Raw genomic sequence first — 17096 nt, forward strand, 5'->3', positions numbered from 1 at the left:
TTATAATTATTGCCCTCAAATAGTCTCACTTGCAGAGTCTGCAGAGTTTTTTGACACTGGGAACGTGAGCCCCAACCCTTTAGTACAAATGAGGGGGTTGACATTGCTGGGACAGCTTATCAGGGAATGAGAAATATTACACGAACACATCATAAATTCTGAGAAAAGAATCACGTTTCATGGATTAGCAGGAAAACTCTGGATTTCCACACAGAGTTTTCAACAATTCCCACTAAGACATTTACAGTGCAGTATATAATTTCCCCATTGAACTTTTCTGGACTGTGTTCAAAAGAGTTTCCCTTTTAGAGTGGGTTTCAGTGAGGAGTCCCACTGCTAGTCATTGAGAGATTGGCACACAGGACATGAACCCCCACCTCCAGGATGTCAACATAGACAGGATTTTGAAAGCGGCCACACTTTTGAGCTGTGTGGCCACAGCATATCCCAAACTCCCCAGATTGCCACCTAGAGCAACTCCTACATGGCATGACCTGGACCAAAGGAAGAGTTGGCTGCAAGGAGGAAGGCTCTCTGCTCTTACCGTGTTACTGAAACTGTCTGATCTAGAAATTGCAGGGTCTTCAGTGGCATCCCAGCCCACAGAGCTCCGAGCCACTGGAGGTTTCTTAGGGTCATTACTCTGTGCAGGGGGTGACAGGGGTGCATCCTTGGACTTGGGGAAGAGGACTTCATGGTCTCTGATCATCACGGTCACCACTCTTTGGATTTGAGGAGTCCCTGCAAGAAAGGAGAAAGGGGTTTGTGGTGCTGGACCATGGGATGGGAGGCAGGCAGTCCTCAAGGGCCTCCACCCATGGGCTGACTAAATTGGCTCTAAAACCACAGGACCCAAAAGGACCTCATTTTACTCTTCACAGGACTCTTCTTAATTACATAGGATGGGGGATTATGGTGAAAGGATTGGGATGGAGGAAGGATAAGGGGATGGTGTGAAAGAGGGTTATTCTCAGCCTGCAGTTCTGTGATCAGTCTTTTAGCAGGAAATAGGCGATAGAACAGAGAGAAAGTGAAGACAGCTTTCGTTTCTGATGTGGTCCTCAACATGACATCTGATTTCTTATTGCACAGTAGTGAATGTGTACCAGGCATATTGCCTTCCCAGGTGCATGGCAGACATCAGTTCTCTAAGCCAGGACTTTTATTCATTGACCCAAGATATAGTCTTAGAAGCCTTTTAAATACAGCTTTACAAGTAGCATTTTTGTGATCTGTCTTATACAATCAAATTTATTTGCTCTCTGGCTAAGGTTTATTAATAAAAGACTCAGAAACACTAGCTAACTGTTTTTGTGCTGGCCTATTTTACTGTGTGGCCACTGGATAATTCTATAATTCCTCTGTTCTGCTATGATCTGGAAAACAGACTTAATTCCTACCTTGCTTACTTCACAGGGCTATTTCACAAGGTAGACAAGAAAATCAAGATAAGCAGACAGGATGGCAAGATAATGTTTGTCAAAGTACTCTGCCACTTGGTGGTGATGTGGTCACTTCTGGGCCTGCCTTCACCGCAGGACCAGCCGTACCTCTCATGATCACAGCAGGGTCTTCTACCTTGGACCTGATGAGATTCACACCAATCACAGTAGCCAGATTTTCCACGCTCATCTTGTTAACACTACAGTTCAGCTGGATTTCATGTAGGAACCTGTGGCATCCAGGAAATCCCATAGTAAGAATTAGGAAGTTGCCAGAAGGAAGCACTTCCAGAGTAGACATGAGATCTCAGAGATCAATCCTAACTCCTTCCACCAGGTCTCAGGAACGGGACCAGTCTGCTCTGCCTACCAGAGTTTAGCTTTGCCCTGTAACGATTCAAAATCAGAGAAGAGAAGCTGGGAGGGGCCGCCCAGTGGCTGGTGGTGGCACTGCAGCGAGGCCTGGGGTTGGGAGGGGAGTCTCTCAGGCAGGAGGCGGAATCCAGTTCAGCGTGCTAAAGGGAGAAGAGCAGGACCAGAATGGGTTCTTGACTCTCCCTTGTCCTGGCTTTATAGGCTTGTCTCCAGGCTCTCAGCATCTATCCCACCCAAGTTCCCACAGAGGAAAGCTCTATCATAAGAAGATCCCTGGGACAGGAATCCCTGGGGCCTCCCTGCTCTCATTTTCGGATTCCAGCACCGAGCATTGCAAACACTCAGTAGGTACAAAATTAGCTAACAATGAATTTTTGCTATAATTCCACCCATACAGAGCATAAAGCTCTCGATTCACCATAAAAAACCTTGAAAAGGTCAGCAAAATTTCCAAATACTCTCTAAAAACCATTTAAAAATGGATAGGCTGAAGCAACATAAATTCCAAATACAGAAAAATTATCAAATAAATGGTGGTGTGTCCCAGTGGGGAAATATTATGGAATATTATATTATGGAGTCACTTATAATCCTATTTTATGGTATAAAGAAATGCTCACAATATAACATTAAAGCCCAAAAAAGCAAGATACATCTATATATAGTATCATGTAATTCTGATTCAGAATAACAAATTGATCCCCTATATTTACATGGATGTATGTAAAGATCTATCATACAGAGTAAGACATCCAGAAGGAAACACACCCAAATATTAATACTGATTTTTGCTGGGTAAGGAAATTGTGTGTAATTTTTATTTCTCATTTGCAGTATGTTGTATTTTCCTGGTTCCCAAATCAAGCATGCATCATTTATATAACCTGGAAATAACAACAAATTTTTTTTTTTAAAGACGCATTTCAGTTGTGTCTGGTATGGAAATCCAGGCTCCCACCTCAGGCAGATCTGGGTCAACCCGCATGTTACACGCTGCCATAGAGGTGGCACATAACAAGCCCTCAGGAAGGGAAATGATAAGGGTGGCCTTGAATTAAGGTCTCTGGCCCACTGAGTTATGGCCCAGAGTCAGGAAGATAGGAAATAATTCTAGAACCATGATGAAGATTCTGGGTTCTACTGTGTGCCCCATGGCTCTGGGCAGCGCTGGGACAGGCCTAAGGAGGAAGCATGCTCATTCTGTGTGCTGACCAGATTTTCAAGGGATCCTTTAATTATCTTGTGGACACAGGCAACTACCTGAGTACTATGTGGAAAGACCTTCCAAAGGTCTGGACCAGAGTCGCTGAGTTCCCAGAGACACTTTCTCCTTCTCTAACCAGGGGCTCCTTCTGATGTGCCTGAATACTGTGGGGGTGATCCAGGGGACTCTTACCTGCAGATGTAGCTCAGGAGGCTATAGTTGTCTCGAGGAAGGATGGAGAGCTGCTTCACCAACTCCTGCTGAGCCTGGGAAGAGATTGTTAACACCAGTAAACAAGTCTGCTCACTTGCCCGCAGTGAGACCCTGGAACATAAATGATGTATCTGTGCAGAAACACTTCGGCAGTCACTCCTGTTCCCATAGTTCTCTGTGGTTTTTTAAAAAATGTTTTTATGTTGAAATAACTCTAAATCACAGAAAGTTGCAAAAAAATAGTATGGAGAGGTTGATCATTTTTTGTACAGTGTATTTTTTAATTTGTCTATAATTATGCCCTCCCCCCCGACTCGGAGCTACTCTAAGGCAAGGACTACTTGATAACTCATACTCACAATAATTGTTTGCTTAATGCATGCTTGAGATGTAGCACTCCCATGAGTAAGTGGACCATAACCCAATATCCCCAAGCCATTTTACAAGTATTGAGAGAAGGAGGAAGTGTCTGAGAAGAGTTTCAAACAACGTGGCCTTGCTGAGACCTGCTGGGACATAAGACAGGGTGACCAACCTGGAGAGCAGGTGAGAGGTCAGAATGTTCCAGCTTTGTGATAACCACGAACATCAGAGACAGCCATCCAAGGATTCCATGTGCCAGGCAGAGGACTACAGTCACCAACTGTAACACTGGGATTGTAAAAGTGCACCAGTTCCCATGAGTCATGTAGGCTTTCCTGAAACCTGAGCAGTTCATCCTGGAGAAATGGTTCCCTGTGGCCTGTCAGCCTGCATGCGCTGACTGGTAAGGACGCTCTGCAGCTACAATGCCCACGTCATACAGAAATTCTCTCCTCTTCAGTTTAACCAAGAGAATTCCTCCCAAAGGTTGCTAGAGACTCACCCCTTCCAGCTACTGCCTCTGCTACCTTTGCACCAGTGAGGGAGGCTGTGGCCCCTCTGACCTGTCCAGATGAGCACTGTCACAGATTAGGAACTGCCAGTTATGCTGAGACTGAGAAAAGTTCAGAGAAACAGGTCAAAAGTGAAGAAGTTCAAGGGTGGGGATATTTTGGTCAGACTGCATACATGTACCTCTATTTTCTCGAGGGTTACATTGGGAGATGTCACCAGAAATATTTATCTTGTTAGCCAAATTGTTAGCCATTCCATAAAACCTTACTCCATAAAATTGTACAGCTTTCACAAAGGTGAGTTGATGAAGCTGTATGAATTAAAACTCCCCATATCCTCGGGTGAGGACTTGATAATATGTGTGAATGTTGAAACCGCTTGTTGTTTATGTGAAACCATCATACGATTGTATATCAATGATACTTTAACAACAACAACAAAAACTCTACACACAAAAAAAATCATGCATGATGCACAAAATATCCTATATCATATCATGCAACCTAATTTTGGTGTTGGAAAATAGCTACAATAGGTATAGCATGTTAGCTGCATCATTATCATTCTTTTCTTTTCCTAATGTTGAAATACAGAAGTGCTTTTTTCTTGTGCCAGGATCTACTTAAGTCTCGAGGCTCCTCACTCTCAGTCAGGATGGACATTCCCACCATTGGGCTTTCTTCCAGGGCTAGGGCACAATCTCTCCACTGATTTAAACACACACACACATTTTCTGGGAGCATAGTATGTAATAAATGCTGAAGTAGAGTAGAGAATAAACCTCCTTTTACACTAATGATATTTAAATGCCACTCATTTTTGTCATATCCCTTGGCCTCAAAACAATCCTGAGTATAACAGATGTTATTAAGAAATTTGTCTAAGTTTATGCTGCCTAACACAGCAGCTACATGTATCTTCCAAACCAAGACACTCTAGTGAGATACATGTATCCCCATGTGACTATTTACATTTAAATCAAGTTAAACTAAATTAGGAATTTGGTTCCTCAGTTGCCCTAGCCACATTTCAAGCACCCGAAGGCTATGTGCGATTGGCGGTTACCGTACTGCACAGTACAGGCATGTATCAGCCCCATCATTGTAGACAGTACTATTGGTCTAAGTAAAGAAACTGAGTCTCATAGAAGATGCATAATTTACATAATGACAAAAATCAGTGTTAAATCCAGTTCTTCACTGTAAGTTTTTCTATGCACCATTTGCCAGAGCAAGTTTTTAATATAGTAGTGCTAAAAATGAACCATCCCAAAGTAGGGAAGTGGACCCCTATTATTAGTATCATATGTCAATGCATTCATGGGCCATTTGGTTTTGCAGATCTTGGTTAGAAACCATGAAGATTTTACTATTATTAGTTGGGGGTTTTTTTAGTTTCTTTTGTTGGTTCTTTTGCTTAATTAACATGACACAGGTGTGGGAACTGTTAACTGGAGGGCCTTTCAGGAAACCATATTTATAGGATCAAAATCCCTGCTGGTGAACATTTTAACAAGCATGATGGTGCAGACAGTGGCTGCAGATCCTACGGGTGGCTGTGGCTAAAGGGAACACAGAGAATCTCCTTGCTCTTCCTCTCCTGCACACGCACTCCTTGATGCCGATGCCTGACATTCGCAGGCATCGTGGGGTTGGAACATCCCGGTGCACCACCTGCCCTCCAGGCTGGTCGACCTGTCAGTGTGTTTCAGCAGGTCTCACTAAGGCCACACTTCTCGATAGCCTTGTCTTATTACTTTTAAAGTGACTTGAGGATATTTGATTATAGTCCAGTTCTTTAATGGATCATTATATCCAATGACGGCTGTCAGCATGATTGGCTTCTTTGCTGCTGAGGAAGTTGCAGTTTGATGAACTATCTTACCAAAGATACAGGGCCCCATGTCCACTGCTGCTTGTCCACCAGAATAGTGCTCAGTAACCATCACCTTCTTCCAAACCAAGACACTCTAGTGAGATACAAACCTTTGCCTCATCTGCATTCATGAGCTGCCCACATAGCAGGAACCCCTCATACTGGCTCCAGGGAACCACCGGCTCGGGGAGGTCTCGGAGGTAGAGCTTTAATAGGGAGGCCACCGTGTGCACATCTGTATCTCTGGAAGAAAATTAACGACCCTTTTTGAAAGCAAAACTCCAGAAATCTCCTCACCGCCCCCTTCGTGATCCACTGCTGGGATCCCAGGCTCCAAAGGGGAGATGTGCAGAGTAGAGAATGATAGAGATAATATCCAACCAAAGCATCTTGCTAATTTCCCCTCTGGAATAATAACCCCAACACTTTTTCCTTTATCTCTGCCACCCAACTGCCTCAAAGATAAATTCAAGGTCTACTTTTTCATTAAACCTATTAAACAATTTTAGTCTTCAATGCTTTCTTCTTTCTCCCAGTTTCTCAATAGTACCTCACAGTTTAGCATTCTCTACATAGCTTCTAACATTTCGTGATAATTTTTTTATATCCACCATCCATTGATCTCCTTAATTCCTCAGAGAGCTTAATACAGTTCTGGATTCATTCACATATTCACATTCAATCAATGAGCATTGAGAGAACCTACTAGGTGCAAGAGACTGTCAGGCACTGGGATTCCAGCAGTGAACCCAGAGGCACACAGGACCCCTGGCCTCACTGGGCCACAGAGCCACACAGACCTAAACATGACTGAGTCATTTCAATACTGAATGATTAGTGAGACGACAGGGGAAGTCTGGGACCTGGGACTATATGGAAATATGGAAAAGGACACTCAGTGCAGAGTTGGGAGCCAGAGGAGACTTTGCCCCTAAAGAGTGATGAGGAGGTACAGCAAGGGGCAGGCAGCCTGAAGAGGGCAGAGGAGACCCTGCTGCAGGACCTGAGACCACATTCCCAGAACTACTGCCCGACTCCCTGAAGGACACACAGCTCTTTGCTTCAGCTTCTTGGGTTTGTAGCAGGAGTGGGCAAACCACGACCCAGGAACCAAATCTGACCCACTACCTATATTCCTACAGCCTGTGAGCTCAGAAGGGATCTTTCATTTTTAAGTGGCTGGGAACAAAACTCAAAAGAAGAATATTCCAGAGCCTGTGAAAATATATGAATTTTGAGTCTCAGCATCCATAAGTAAAGTGTTATAGGAACACAACCATGCTTGTTCATTTTTGTATTGTCTTTGATTTCTGCTGTAAGAGCAGAATTGAACAGCTGCAGCTGAGACTAGTCCGCAAAGCTAAATACTTCACATGGGGTCTTTCAAGAAAAGTCTGCAGACCCCTGGTTTATAGAGCTTTTGCATTTATTCTGCAGTGCTGGAAGAGAAAATGAGTCTGAATCTATCATGCCCTTGAAGCTCATTAGTGAAGAAATACTAGAATTCATATCAAGAAAAACTGGTATTGTTAAAAGACAGTCCTGGTAGTATGTTGAAAAGCTGTGATGTGGCAGGAGTTTCAACAATCTCGGTGACTGCTCAGTTTCAGCGATGGGGAATACAGAGTCACCTGGATAGAAATGCCTACTGGAGGAGGAACAGGGGGTGGATTTGGGCAGGAGGAGAAGGGAGGCATGAGGCAGTAGAAACAAGAACACCAGGACTGGACTGTAAAGCTCTGTCTTGACATTTCATGTATTTTTTTGTTTTGTTTTTGACAGCCAGTGTTTGGAGCTATCTTATCAATAGCTTCCCCTTTGCCGCCTGTGAACTCTCCACCTCACAATGAGAATGTGAGCTGGCACAGAGCCCCTTCTATGCTCCTCTGCTGCCCTTGGGAAATCAGGGGTAGGAACCATTCACTTAACATGGGGATTCTGGAAAAACCTCCCCTGCTGAGTCACTGACTAAAAATAACCCTGCGCAAAGTCCTCTTGTCAAAAGATATGAGAGATTCCCATGAAAATGGGAGAACGACTGACACTTCGCAGGAGTGGTTTTCTCCTGAAGTCCTACAGTGGACTCTCCTAATGTCCCTGCATCACTGTCCACCTTGTGGTCTTAGTCAGAACGCAGGGCCTCTGGTTTGATTGGAGCTTCTCTCTCACTCTACATCCAATCAGTCTCCCAAATCTGAATCTCACTACCCAAATGTCGGGTGAATTCCTCTAAACCCCTCCCCTTCACTGCCCTATTGCCAAAGGCTATCTTTTATTCCGGGGACTCTGCGCCAGCCTCCTATCTGGCCGCCTCCCTCAGCTCCATCTGCTGGCGGCATCCCTGACCCACAGTGATGTCCGCGGCCTGGCACAGGCCTGACACTCAAAATACACCCATGGAATGGATGCAGAAAACAAAGAATTCGAAATGAGAAAAACAGTGTAGATGATACTTCAAAAACCAGAATCTTTTGAAAAGAAAGCACGACAATAAAAAACAGAAACTACTAGATAGTTGAAGCAGCAGAAGTTTCTGACATCAGGAAAAAGAAAGGGTTATAATGCTGATGTAGTAGAGATACCTTAAAGTTACAATCACAGAACACAATTAGCTACATAAAGCCCCTTAGAACCCTGAAGACCAGACAGCTTCCCGATTGATTTCCCCGGGGGCGCAGAACGCTGCCGGCTTGTTTATCAGTCTCAGCTTAAATGTCATTTTCCTGGGGACCTCCTAAATTCATGAGGCCATACCAAAAGCCACCTACTCTAAGTGGTGGTCTAGTTTTCATTTGTAGCACTTAACACCATAGAAATTATACAGTTATTTCTGTAAATGTTTGATGTAACGTCGGTGTCCCACTGTACCAAGGCAGACCCGACTGTCATTGGTATAGTCTCAATTGCGTGAGTTTGCTATTTCTCCAACCCAGTGCAACACCCATAAGTGAATATTTTAAATCAAGGACTAAAAGCAAACCAGCAGCCAGGCATCTTCTGAATTCAACATCTGGTCCACCAGAGATTAGGCAAGGCCCCTCGGTGGCTCTGCTGACACTTCCCTTGTAGTGCTGATCTTACAATGTGGCACATCTGTATATCTGTAGTCCACAGAAATACAGGTATCAGAAGGGTACTGGCTTTGTGGCCAGACAGTATCCAGCCCAGGAGAAACTCAGCAAAGAGATTTTTAAATTCATTTGCATATGCTTAATGAAAACCAGATACCCTTGCACTTGAATCTACCAAATAAGAGCTCCTGTGTACCTCTTCACTCCGGTGAGACAGTTTGGGGGATCTCATGGTGGAACCGCATGTATGACCAATATACAAGATCTAGATGGTATCCCCGAGGCTCATGTGGACCCATGAGCTGGCTCTGGGAGGACCCTAAAGGGCCCCAGTTGGCCCTTCCTATTTCTGGGTGTATAAACTCTACCCCTCAGTTCTCGGAGTGGAGATGTCATGACAAGATGTGGTAACTTTCCTCTTTCCAGCTCCAGATAGTCCATGAGAATCAAAAGCTCCGACTCCACCACCCAGGCTGACGTTGTAGGTGCATAAGCTCAAGCCGAGGGCAAGTACTGGGAAAACCCCAGCAGCCACCTGTATTCCTCCTGGCTGACTGTTCACATGGCTTTAGCAAAACCCACCTGTAGCTTTTGATCAACTCCAAGTTAATTAAAAACATAAGAAGAAAACTGACTATAAAGGTGGTGCGCTTAACTGAACAAGTGCCTGATAATGAAGTGCAATTTTGGTGCTTCTGTAAGATCCATAAATGTGATGTCCACAACCTGCTATAGTTTTAGCAACACCTCCGCCCAGTGCTTTCCTATTAAAATAAAGCACAGCAAGGGCAGCAAGGTGGAGATATGGTGGTCCAAAGGAAGGTGGTGGCTGTGAGAATGGAGAGGAACAGATGGAGCTCAGAGAAGCTTCAGAGCAGGAATGGGCAACATTGGTGACTGGAGGGGGAGGTCAGGGTTGGGGAGTAATGAGACTGTCCACACAGGGTGGCACTTAGCTGCTCATGAGTCTCCTAGGATCAACCCTATTCCTGGGGACCTAAATAAGCTCTGGGGGCATTTCAACCTTTGGAAACTGGATAATGTTCAAGCCTGTCTCACCACATGTTGGTTTCCGGGCTGCTGATTTGGAAAGAACAATGGCTCTTTCTTTGCCAGCAAGACAAGAATGCACAGGCAATGGGAGCAAATGTTGCACAACAGGCAGAGAGTGTACAATGTTGGGTGGGTGTTGTACTAGCTGAGCACAGCAGAAAAGAACACCTTGGCTGGGTAGCTGGTGGAGATGGGACCGGAGGGGCTTGGCGGAAAGACTCCAAGATGACACCATGTACTTCTTCTGAAAGGCCTTAGAACTAAGTACAGAATTGCACAGTACTGTGGTCTCCCAAACTAACACCAAGTTCTGGTTCTGGTCACTTCTGGAAAGCTAAGAAGACCATCAGAGCTCTGGGATATAAATATGGTGCATTCTTCGCCACCCCAAGTCAGTTTGCACAGCCAGCTCAGTTCCTCCAGTCCTCATCTGCCTTGAGCTTGGTGCCATTTTTCTTACCTGCTCTGCACTTTCCCATATCCTACATTCTATGTCTCATGACTGCTCAGCAAGGCTCTAATTCAACTTTGATACAACTATGTATCTCCCATAAATGGTCCGCATACTCTCCAAACTGTGCTCTAGGATCCCAAATTCTAAATCATGAGCAAAACAGAAGGCTCCTTCTGCTGCAAGCCAGAGTTTCTTACAGCGTCTGTGCAAGTCCCACAGCTCAATGGTACAGAGAGGTTCCCCCACCCAAGAAAGGCAGCAGGGAGGGTGAGGTGAGGACAGCATACTTGTCAAAGGAGGGCCTCTCCCCAGCATCAAAAGCATCTCTCAGCTGCTTCACGAGGTTGTCCTGCCCAGGTAGTCTGAAGATGCCCTCTTCGTTCCGGCCATGCTGGAGGATGAACTCTGCACACTTCTCCACCAGGATGGGCACCGGGTGGGGGCCAAATTTCTGTTCATAGGCCACGGTCTCATCCAAACGCTGGCCAAACACCACTGGGAAGAGAAAAACAGGACTGCCTATCACTCTGACTGCTTTGGGTGAATGGATAGGTCAAAGTGCTTTGCTTATTCCTTGATTTTCTCTGTTGCCTATGAGCTCAAAGGTTTTAATGCAATGATACTAAACAAAACATAGGAAACAAATTGCCCATACTTCCTGGGGCTATAGATGTGGGGCAGTTTCTGTTAGTCTTTTTCTTTTGACCCACATTCTTACATATTAAAAATAACAACTTGCTTTTACTGAGTACTTGTGTGCTAAAATTGTGCTAAGCACCTCACACACCTGTTCTCATTTAATCTTGACGGCAACCCCATGAGGCGGCAGTACTATTATACCCGCCTTACTGTTAAAACAGGGAGCCTTGAGGCACCAGTGAGCCTTGCTAAGGTCCTCTGCCAGGGCACGGCAGTCAGACTTCAAACCCAGGCAGGCCACTCGCAAGAATGTGCTCTTCACCATAGCAGCAAGTAGGTTGTTTTGAATTCTGCTTGTGTCAGATAGCATTAAAGCATACAGCTGTCTCATAATGTATTAAACCATTGCAGCATTTTTTAGTAATTTGGGTCATTTACTATGCTTTACTATTATTAACATTGCCACAGTGAACATGTTTACTCACCTGGCAGACTTCCCAGAATGTATGTAGTGCAATGCATCATTCCTAATTAATTGCTTAATTAATTAATTAACATTTGGGTGGATGAACAGAGGCTTTTCATTCTTTTTGAACTATTTCCTTAGGGCAATTCCCACATGTAGAATTACTCGTCAAGTGGTTTGAACATTTTACGACTTGATGGTATGCAAATTGCTATCCAAAAAATATTTTTCCAAATTACACGGCCTCCAGCAAAGCGTGTGTGGACCAGCTCCACCCCATCCCTGCCAGCTCTTGGTTCTACAATTTCCCCACCGAGGCAAGGTAACAAGGTTAGTTTTTAAATCAGGATGATCATTGGCTACCCATTCTCCCACCAGGCCCCCATGACCTTTGTGTCCCGGAGGTTCAAAAGACTGCTTGTCTCCAGCTCTGTCCAGCCGGATTTTCTGTCTGTTATAATTAGGGCTCTGCTACACTGACCACTTCAATCCCTAGGACACCAGTTCTTCAAAGTCCTTAGGTTTTCCCCAGGATTCCCTCTCTCACTGGTTGGCCCCCTCTACCAGTCTCTGATCAGTGTGGATTTCGAGGGCTGCGGGAAGCTACTGTGTCCTCTCCACTCCACCCACTGCCCCAGGCCAGGCTGGACTCTTCTCACCCACAGCTGCTGTGGTTTCTTCTCTTCTAATATGTTCAAAGCCCTCCTGCCACTTACCTTTCTAAACCACTGATATACCTGAGCACACTCCCCCTGGTTTTAGTAGTCATCTGCTTCTTCCCCAATTGCCACAGCAGCATTTTTCAAGGTGCCCCTCCAAGACTTCAGGGGTTCCTGTGGCCTCCCTCATCACACTGGGTGCTAGGAGGGGAGGGAGTTGGGTCTGGAAGGAGCTGAGCAGTGGGTCTTTGCACTCCCTGCTCCCAACCAGATCTTCCAGGCTGTTGTCTGTTCTACTTACTGCATTTCAGTGAGACTGTTTAGTTAAATATTTCTGTGGCTACAATTTGAAAGCTGGGCTGGCCCTCTTTAGGCTAGCATGCCCTTCATACCTTTCTAGCCGGACTCCTGGCCATGCCCCCCAAAGCCACCTTCCAGTGATGTCCCAAAGCCAACAGCACCTCCAGTCTTTGTGCCCTTGGACTGTCAGTCTTGCTGCCCAGCCTGTGCATCTCTTCCTTCCCTGTTTGCTAGAATTCTGTCTTTCTGCTCCCTACTCAAATACTGTCACGTCTGCCCAGCCTTTCCTGACCCCAGCCTGAGAGATTCTAGCCCTACTCTGTGTACCCTTATGCCTTCTTGAACAGCCCAATCCCTTCCCATACTGTGATGTGATTATCTGTATGCACCCATCCTTCTGCCTGACTGTAAGCCCCTGGTGCTGGGAATACAGGGAGCCAGGGTTAGCTAGGCACAAGGTAGACAGTCAACGAGTTTTGCTGAATTACTTAATGTATTATTTCATCTTTAAACAAATGTTTTCTATGATTAAGATAATCTTGGCATTTCTTTAGTTTAAACACTAGTTGAGCTCTCCTCAGTAGATGAGCTCAGATTCATTCTAACATTCACTGCCAGCAGCCGGCCATGCATAATGGGCCATTACAGATAAGAGAATGTATAGTTCTTGCAGTCAATTAACTTACTATCGAGTAGGAAAATGAACTGGCTGCATGCAAAGTAATGAGAAACAATTAGAGATTGTCAATAATGATATAGAATTAGGTTCTTATTTCTCTGTGAAAGGAGCTGGACAGATATTTTCACCAAATTGGAAGGAAGTGATTGAAATGATCTCACTCAAAACATAAGACCACGTGGCATTTGTAAAATTCCCTCTGAGGGGTCCAGAGAGGGGCACTTTAAAGGGAGAGGCAGATGTGTCTCAGAGCAGTTGAAACATGGGCTCAGGGGGACCACTGAACCCCGACAGGGAAAGACACCCCAACACAGCATTAGGATGTGCACATGCATATCAGAGCTGTCAAACATGAGCTCAGTTTCTGAGGTCCCGAGGCAGACCCCCAACTTTGCAGATCCAGAATCGAGCTCTGCGTAGCCAGTCCTCTCACTTTTATTCACATCTGGGTCACTCAGCCTTGTCGTGTGTTAGTCCCATGCTTACCCCATGCCCCACATCAGTCATTTCCATGTCACTCTCAACAGGACACTCATTTCCCAGCATTCCCTGTCCTCCATTACTCCACGCTGCCGATTCCCACCACCCTTTCCACACTTCCATCAGGCCACCGAGAGCCAGGAGGGAACAGAGCGTCCCATGTCACGGAAATTTACATTTGCATCTCCGTAGGACCACTCCGCTTGGGCTCACTGCCCATTGCCCCCTTCCCCGTCTCCCTAGGTGGAGGACAGCATGAGCGAAGCCCCTCACCTCCAGCCCCTGCCTCTCCTGTCCTTCCTCCTCTTTCTGTCTGTATGTCTGTCTGCCTCTCCACTCTCAGAGCAAACAAGCCTGCCCTTTCCTCTCAGGGGATGCTTTCTTGAACTTTGGGTTCCTTCCCTTTCCACATCTTCCAGGACTTCACTCCTGTTTTGTATCTTAAATTTTCCTCTTTCAATTGAAAGAGCCCACGTGAGATTTATTAAAGAATAACCTCCTGCCCCAGCTCTCAACCAACTAGTACTTGCCTTTCTTCTCTTCTCTGGTGCATTCATGGAACACACGTGTCTGCTGAGAAAAGGTCCTCTACCCCTTACCACCCTGCCTCAGTTATCATTCACATCTCAGCCTCTCAACTCATCCTGATCTGGTTTCCTTAGCCTGCGTCTGTCCACCCAGTCTGGTCAGTAAAACTTCTAGTGCCCTCCTAACAGTCAAATCTGACCTATGTTCATTCCATACTTCACTGATTTTCACTGAAGACTCTGATGGTGTTAATTCTCCTTCCTTCTCAAGACTTTCCCCCCAACATGATTACAAAACCACCCACTCCGATTTTGCTCCCACCTTCCTGCTGGCTTCTCTGCCCTCTCCTTCACTCTGCTCCTTCCTCCACCTGTTCCTTTCGTGTGTCTGTCCTGGCACTCCAATTTGGGAACGGTCCTCCAATTCCAGACACTGCATATCACTTACAAAGGAACTCATGAATCTACATATCTGGTCCAGATCTCTCTCTCTCATCAATATCTCCACCATTTCTTTCCCTTCTTATCTCTCACCCCTCTACTCCATAGTCCAACCTCCAAAGGCAGTTCTCCCAGCGTCTTCTCCAGTCTCATCCTACTGCCAACATTCCCAAACCACTGCATCTGTTGCCTTCCTCCCGGGCAATAGCTTCAGGCAAGCAGTCAAACACCAGGCACTTTCCTAGGCACTGAGAACACAAGGCCATTAGCACGAGGGACCGGCACTCAACTAACCCAATCAGCAAAAGTGTGAATTACCTGCAACACCCCTTTTCCCCTCTGAAGAGACCAATACATTCTGACACCTTTTAAACCATCTTTCTTCACTATTCTCTCTGCTGCTGTCAAATTATTGTAATGATTTCTTCTGTAACTCTGCTTCTTGCAAATTCTTTCTATTGGAACTCACAAAATCATTCAGCAAATACAGATTGTGGGCCAGACTCTTTAGTAGCTGGAAATGAGAAAGAATGAAAAATGGTCTTTGCTTTTGAAAACTCTGGAGCTGATGCCATTCCCCCTGTCTCCCCAAGTGGAAACCTGATCTTCTTGCAGCCTGAGTTCAAATGCCTTCTCCTCAGAGGGAATTGGTCACCCCCTCCCCCGGGCTCACAGAGCTCCCTGTGTATACCTCTGTCCTTTCACTTCTCATGTAGTTTCACGATGATTTATTTACACATCTCTCTGTGCCACTGGACTGTGGGCTCCTCAAAGCCAGACAGCCTGTCTGGCTCACCATCTATTTTTATTTCCTGGCACAGAGCCTGCACATGATGGTCTGGCCCTCACAGAGCTGCTACCTGCTGTCTCCCATCCCTGCCCCTTCTCTCCTGAATGAACTCTGATTAGCACTTCTCCAAACTTGCTCTTGTCAAGATCAGTGGCCTTTCCATTTTAAAAATCCAGGGGCCAAACTGTCAGTCTTCATCTGACTGTTCTGTACCATATGACAGAAGAAATCACTCCCTCCTTCTGGAGACCCTTTGCAGGGCCTTGGTACTCCCGCCTGGCTCTTCATTTCTCTCGCGGGCCACATCTTCTCAGCCCTCTTGGGTGACCCCTCCTTTTCTGCCTGTCCTCTCAATACTGGATTGTCCCAAGCCTTCCTTTCCTCATCTGCATGTACTTCTTCATAATCTATGACTTTAAATAGTGCCCATATGCTGAAGACTCTGCAACCAGTCAGACATCAGTCTCTAGCCTAGAAATCCTTCAAAGCTAGTCTCTCCAACAGCAACGAAAAACAGCCACCATGTGCTCTAGAGACATCAGGACCAACAGGTCCCTTCCTCCGTGAAAGGAAGAGTGCCCTGGTTTTCCTCAGTTCGTCCGGTCAGGCCTTGTTCATTTCAGATCATGTATAAGGAGTCTGGAATCCACAGTATCCCTGGAAGCCCAGAGACCCAGGCCTGAGTCAGTCCTACCTATCTCTGACCTCTGGGTCCTGGCCACCACCCTCTGATCCTGGGTGGACATGAAGTAGCCTAGATGTGGGCAAACAGATGAACTGAGAAATCCCAAGGACACTAGGGAAGGAGGCAGACAGCAGACAGTGGTGTGGGAGGTGCTCTAAGACCATTCTTGGCCCCAAGGACCCCAAGGGGTGAAACCCAGTCTCCCCTCTGTGCCAGGCCTTGCTGGGGTGCACACACTCCTCCAGGGCACTCATGCCCTACTGCTCTTTCTCCCCCCTGCCCACCAGTCACTCACTCAGAACTGCTCATCACTTTGAACCAGTAGCCATTAACAAAGACAGTTTCATTTTAGGTACAAATGTTAATTAATCAATTAGGATATTTACTATAATAATTATAATAATTAATACATTCAATTAATTAGGCTAATTTTATGATAGAAGTACCCTAGAAGCTTTCATGTATGCCTGCAGTTAGTCTCATAAGAACCCTCCAAAATAGATATTATTGTTCCATTTTACAGATGAGACAACAGAGGCTCAGATTGGGAATTTGGGTCATGGTCATATTTGACCCATGATTCTAAATTCAGTACTTTAATCCTCTTGTTTAAAGCCAGTGTAATAAAATACTCTAGGTGAAGTTTCAGACATCATCAAGTCTCAGGGGGAAGAAGAAAGGGGTGGGGACTGTGTGTCTGCTCACAGGCCATCCTCCATCCTTACTTCTCAAGCCTCTCCCCAGATTTACTAGGAAACCCAGGGACACTGGGTTGGTCTGGGGAAATGAAAATGGAAGATTAGCTGTCACCTCCTCCCTAACCTCACCTCTCCTTATCATCACTAGATTCAGGACGAGAGCCCCTCC

The 17096-nt window shown here is 45.7% G+C and overlaps 1 protein-coding gene across 3 annotated transcripts in view; it reads right to left on the reverse strand.

Annotated features, from left to right (window-relative positions):
- ARHGAP25 (Rho GTPase activating protein 25) overlaps positions 1-17096 on the reverse strand; it is a 78912-nt gene that overhangs the window by 6432 nt on the left and 55384 nt on the right. For all 3 annotated transcript variants that reach the window (XM_036908234.2, XM_036908232.2, XM_036908231.2), the window contains 5 exons: positions 10851-11058; positions 6096-6228; positions 3214-3287; positions 1551-1672; positions 545-741 (listed from right to left, as the gene is read on the reverse strand). In XM_036908234.2, coding sequence (XP_036764129.2) covers positions 545-741; positions 1551-1672; positions 3214-3287; positions 6096-6228; positions 10851-11058 — 734 coding nt within the window. The remainder of the gene's footprint in view (positions 1-544; positions 742-1550; positions 1673-3213; positions 3288-6095; positions 6229-10850; positions 11059-17096) is intronic.

The sequence above is a fragment of the Manis pentadactyla genome, chromosome 2 (assembly GCF_030020395.1).
Source record: "Manis pentadactyla isolate mManPen7 chromosome 2, mManPen7.hap1, whole genome shotgun sequence".
In the NCBI taxonomy this organism is placed as follows: domain Eukaryota; kingdom Metazoa; phylum Chordata; class Mammalia; order Pholidota; family Manidae; genus Manis; species Manis pentadactyla.